The sequence below is a fragment of the Physeter macrocephalus genome, chromosome 5 (assembly GCF_002837175.3).
Source record: "Physeter macrocephalus isolate SW-GA chromosome 5, ASM283717v5, whole genome shotgun sequence".
NCBI lineage: Eukaryota > Metazoa > Chordata > Mammalia > Artiodactyla > Physeteridae > Physeter > Physeter macrocephalus.
This window is the reverse complement of record NC_041218.1, coordinates 33933515-33939514: the sequence shown is the minus strand read 5'-3', so window position 1 is coordinate 33939514 and position 6000 is coordinate 33933515. Positions and strand designations below refer to the sequence as shown.

Sequence of the window (6000 nt, the reverse complement as noted above, 5' to 3'; positions counted from 1 at the left end):
TCTATTCTATTTCCAAGATTTTGGATCATCTTTACTATCATTATTCTGAATTCTTTTTCAGGTAGACTGCCTATTTCCTCTTCATTTATTAGGTCTGGTGGGTTTTTACCTTGCTCCTTCATCTGCTGTGTGTTTTTCTGTCTTCTCATTTTGCTTAACTTACTGTGTTTGGGGTCTCCTTTTCGCAGGCTGCAGGTTCGTAGTTCCCGTTGTTTTTGGTGTCTGTCCCCAGTGGCAAAGGTTGTTTCAGTAGGTTGTGTAGGCTTACTGGTAGAGGGGACTAGTGCCTGTGTTCTGGAGGATGAGGCTGGATCTTGCCTTTCTGGTGGGCAGGTCCACGTCTGGTGGACCTGGGGTGTCTGTGACCTTATTATGATTTTAGGCAGCCTCTCTGCTAATGGATGGGGCTGCGTTCCTGTCTTGCTAGTTGTTTGGCATAGGGTGTCCAGCACTGTAGCTTGCTTGTCGTTGAGTGAATCTGGGTCTTGGCCTTGAGATTCAGATCTCTGGGAGATTTTTGCCATTTGTTATTACATGGAGCTGGGAGGTCTCCTGTGGACCAATGTCCTGAACTTGGCTCTCCCACCTCAGAGGCACAGCACTGACTCCTGACTGTAGCACCAAGTGTCTTTCATCCACATGGCTCAGAATAAAAGGGCGAAAAAATAGAAAGAAAGAAGGAAAGGAAGAAAGGAAGAAGGAAAGAAAGGAAGGAAGGAACGAAGGGGATAAGATAAATAAAATAAAGGAAAATAAAGTTATTAACATAAAAAATAATGTTTAAGAAAAAAATTTTAGAAAGTAAAACAAAACAAAAAAATCGGACGGACCGAACCCTAGGGCAAATAGTGAATGCAAAGCTATACAGACAAAATCACACACAGAAGCATACACATACACATTCACAAAAAGAGAAAAAGTGGAGAAAATAATATATCTTTGCTCCCAAAGTCCACCTCCTCAATTTGGGATGATTCTTTGTCTATTCAGTTATTCCACAGATGCAGGGTACATCAAGTTGAATGTGGAGATTTAATCTGCTGCTCCTGAGGCTGCTGGGAGTGATTTCCCTTTCTCTTCTTTGTTCGCTCAGCTCCCAGGGCTCATCTTTGGGTTTGGACCTGCCTCTGTGTGTAGGTCGCCTGAGGGCATCTTTTCTTGCTCAGACAGGACGGGGTTAAAGGAGCAGCTGATTCGGGGGCTCTGGCTCACTCAGGCCGGGGGGAGGGATGGGCACGGAGTGCGGGGCGAGTCTGCGGCGGCAGAGGCAAGCATGACATTGCACCAGCCTGAGGCCCGCCGTGTGTTCTCCTGGGGAAGTTGTCCTTGGATCACGGGACCCTGGCAGTGGCGGGAAGCACAGCCTCCCAGTGCGAGGGAGGTGTGGATAGTGACCTGTGCTCGCACACAGGCTTCTTGGTGGCGGCAACAGCAGCCTTAGTGTCTCATGCCCGTCTCTGGGGTCCGCACTGATAGCCGCGGCTCGCGCCCTTCTCTGGAGCTCCTTTAAGCGGTGCTCTTTATCCCCTTTCCTCGCACACCAGGAAACAAAGAGGCAAGAAAAAGTCTCTTGCCTCTTCGGCAGGTCCAGACTTTTCCTGGACTCCCTCCCGGCTAGCCGTGGCGCACTAGCCCCCTTCAGGCTGTGGTCACGCAGCCAACCCCAGTCCTCTCCCGGAGTCTGACCTCCGAAGCCCGAGCCTCAGCTCCCAACCCCCACCCCTTACCGGCAGGTTAGCAAACAAGCCTCTCGGGCTGGTGAGTGCTGGTCGGCACCGATCCTCTGTGCGGGAATCTCTCCGCTTTGCCCTCCGCACCCCTGTGGCTGCGCTCTCCTCCATGGCTCTGAAGCTTCCCCACTTCCGCCACCCGCAGTCTCCACCTGCGAAGGGGCTTCTAGTGTGTGGAAACCTTTCCTCCTTCATGGCTCCCTCCCAATGGTGCAGGTCCCGTCCCTATTCTTTTGTCTCTGTTTTTTCTTTTTTCTTTTGCCCTACCCAGGTACGTGGGGAGTTTCTTGCCTTTGGCAGGTCTGAGGTCTTCTGCCAGTGTTCAGTAGGTGTTCTATAGGAGTTGTTCCACATGTAGATGTATTTCTGATGTATTTGTGGGGAGGAAGGTGATCTCCATGTCTTACTCTTCCACCATCTTGAAGATCCTCCCACTTCCCAGTTTTTCAAAGCTACACACTTCTTCCACCACCTCCCCTCCAGGCACTCTTGATCCCCCAATGCTACTTTTTTTTTTTTTGCCTGTAACACTCATAAACTTTTTTTTCACATTCTGAAACTTCTTTATTTGTTGAGGACAGTTAACAAATAGAATAAATACTTTTCACATGGAGCCCTGCATTTTTTCCAACATTTACTCATCAACTTCTAATACACTACAGGATTGACTTAATTGTTTTATGTATTTGTTGTCTGGAGCCACCTGCTACAGAATAAGTTGCACAACAGCAGGAATATTTGTTTTGTTTACTGGTGTACCCCCAAACACCTTGCATGTATTTGGTCCTCAATAAATATTTGTCAAATTTAGTCTTGAATAGCTGTTGAACATACAAAATGGATGCTTGAGAGATGGATTTCTGGACTCTCTGGAGCTAAAGAGATGAAGATGCAGACCTGGGAGTCTTCACTCTATTGTAAGTCTTCATCCTCTAGTACCTGGAAGATTCAGTGACCTTCCGTTATGTCTTCTGGCCTCTAGCTCCTTTCCCCTCCAGTCCACTCACCACACTGTCACCAAAGTTGTCTAATATATATTTATAAGTATTCTGGTTTCTGTGTCCTGATTAAAACCTCCCAGGGACTCTCCACTACTGAAAGAGTACAGGCCCCTCAATAGGACGCATAAGACTTTCTGTGATATGCCCCAGCCTAACCTTCCGGCTTCATCCACACCCAGCCCAGCCCACATAGCCTCTGTGCCAGTTAGAGCTTCCTGACCAGCCCTGCACATTCTCCCCAAGGTGCCTGCATGTATGGTCTCTCAGTTCAGAGTGTCTGTCCCATCTCCACTGTGCCTGAGCAACTCCAGCTTATCCTTCAAGTAATATCTTCACTCTAGGATACTACTTGTCCCTGCCTCTGTCTGCTGTAGTTAGCTCTCCTTCCCTGTATTCCTCCAGAGATGTGCACCCATCTGGAGTGCACAACTAGAGGACAGTGTGGCAGGAGGCTGGGACTGCCAACCAGTGGGCAGCACCTATATGGTTAAAAAGTTTTTTAATGCCTTGCCCTCTTTTCTCTCTTTGTGTTTCTCTCTCTCCCTCAAACACACACACACACACACACACACACACACACACACCCTGAATTATTTTTCCTTGAATTGATCCATTATATAAATGCAATCCTGAGCACAGTTGTTTTTAAGTTGTCCTAACCTTTTAGTTTATCGATTTTTCAGGGATCCAGAGTTTTAGATATTGGATTCTGTACTTATTTTTCTGTACGGTTCTGTTTTTACAAGGATAGCTTTGCTTGGCATTCTTTATTCATTTATTCATTTTAAAGTATTTAAGATTTTTGTAGAAAGTTTTATTTGGTTCTTTTATTCTCTGATTACATATTGATCTCAATGTAGTGATATTTATGTGCTTTTAATTTTTCTCTCAACACTGGTAGAATTGCATTATGTTCACCCAAGGAATCCACATCTATACAAAATATGGCCAGTTTTGTTATTTCTTCCATTCATACTATTTTCATGATTTCTAAAAGTTTTTTTTTCTACTTTGCTTGAAAAGAAAACGTCATATACTGACAAAATTCACCTTGAAAAGGGTCCCGAGTTCACTTCACTGCCAGAGTCTACTTGTTAACTTTGATTTCCAAGAAAAGTTCTCAGATGTGAGCAAAATAAAATTTAGCCACACCCTAAGAGCTAGGTGCAAATAGTGTTAGAGGAGAATGCCCCCCTTGCTTGACCACGCCATATTTCAGGGTCACAGCCTGCCCTTTGGCATCCTCATGTGTCTCCTCTTTTTCTCGCTTTCCCTGGGTGCTGACTTCTCTTTCTTTACGTGACAGCGGCCATGACACTAATGGGGTCCACTAACCAGCATTCCACCAGCATTCCTCTGCAACCATTTGATTTCTGCTTTGGGTAACACCAGAGGAGAGTGATCAGACACACACACACACACACACACCCTGAATTATTTTTCCTTGAATTGATCCATTATATAAATGCAATCCTGAGCACAGTTGTTTTTAAGTTGTCCTAACCTTTTAGTTTATCGATTTTTCAGGGATCCAGAGTTTTAGATATTGGATTCTGTACTTATTTTTCTGTACGGTTCTGTTTTTACAAGGATAGCTTTGCTTGGCATTCTTTATTCATTTTAAAGTATTTAAGATTTTTGTGATTTGTGGGTTCATGTTATTCAGGGTTCCTGGATTAATTGAACAAAATCTGGTATCACTTCTACACGATCTGAATTATAAAATTACATCTATCCATTAGGCTGAAGAATATTTTTAAATAGTTTTATAGGATTTCAAGAATCTTAGCACTTTCTTAACATTGAAAGTTCAGTCTTCACATTTTCAAGGGCAGTGAAACATTCTTATCTGACCTATGGCTTATTAATGGGACAAAAGCCTGTCCATCAATCAAGACTGACAGTTCAATGTATTTTCTGAACAGGACTTCTTACAATATGCACAATGATAAAACAAATGTCCATTTATTCTTATTTCCCAGAAGTTGAATACTTTCAGCCATTCTTAAAAGGACAAAGATATTTACTAACAGATTATGACTGTGTGAGGGATAATCTTGAGAATATAATGGAATTCTGTTCTTTTTATCTTTACTGTTACCATATCAGAGTTGGACAATTATCTCGATCATGTTTGACAACTAGAAAATGCATGTTGGCTTTTTCTTGTGCTATGATTCAGTCATTTTCAACTTTTAAAATGTTTATTGGAAGAAGGGATACAATATTAGATAAGAATCTGAATAAGAGCACTATTTAGGTATCTATCAAATAAGCAACATTTGTATAATAATCAAGAGTAATTGTTTAGAGGAGCTGCTAAAACAATATTTATAACACATGAAAATTATTTTTGTACCATGTTTAACTTGTTTTCTCCTATAGCGACCTATATGAATTTTAATAAGCTTTTTATAATAAAGTATACATATTAATATAGGAATACTTTTTCTGTTTCAGAAATTTATGTCAGTGACAGGTTGCCATATACACTATAACTTTTCTCTGCAAGCACACAAATCTTTTCCTTGATTTTTAGTAAAAAAAAAAAAAAACTTCCTTTTACATAGTTGTACTTTCACATGATATTTAAAACCACCTGTTAGGAACAGGTTACCCTGATAATCACTTTGAAAACAGCATGTTTTAGACACACAGCATCAAAACAGCAACAACAACAAAAAAAAACATATGCAGTTTTGCAAAATGCATGTGCTACAGAAACCTTAAAAATACAGTTCTACTCCAACAGATAAATAGGTTTGGCCAAAATATTTTCAGTCTAAGTTCTGTTAGTAAAAAGGGTGATTATTCCTTTATTTTTCTCCATTTGCTTACAACTAATATTGTCATATAATATACATTAATGGGACATATTTATACTAAAAAAATTACTCATTGTTTATCTGAAATTCAAATTTAACTGAGCATCTTATATATTCATTTCCTAAACCTCAGTGGGGGCATGGGTTTGCTCTTCTTTAAAGAGGTAAGGTAATGGTTCCTTATCTGTTGTTCGTCGTTAGTGTGGAAAGCCCTCACCATGGCCTTACCATGTCTTGGAGGACAATTTTTTTTAAATTTTATTTATTTATTTTTAACATCTTTATTGGAGTATAATTGCTTTACAATGATGTGTTAGTTTCTGCTTTATAACAAAGTGAATCAGCTATACATACACATATATCCCCATATCTCTTGGAGGATAATTTAAGAAGGACTTCCGGAACTTGAAACAGCTTTAGAGGAAAACCACAAGATGGCCAAAG

General features: G+C 41.3%; 1 protein-coding gene across 1 annotated transcript in view; it reads left to right on the top strand.

The window, feature by feature from the left end:
• MET (MET proto-oncogene, receptor tyrosine kinase) overlaps positions 1 to 6000 on the top strand; it is a 135736-nt gene that overhangs the window by 19408 nt on the left and 110328 nt on the right. The window contains exon 2 of the mRNA XM_007116502.4: positions 2542 to 2647. Within this exon, the coding sequence (XP_007116564.1) occupies positions 2572 to 2647 (76 nt within the window). The 5' untranslated portion in view covers positions 2542 to 2571. The remainder of the gene's footprint in view (positions 1 to 2541; positions 2648 to 6000) is intronic.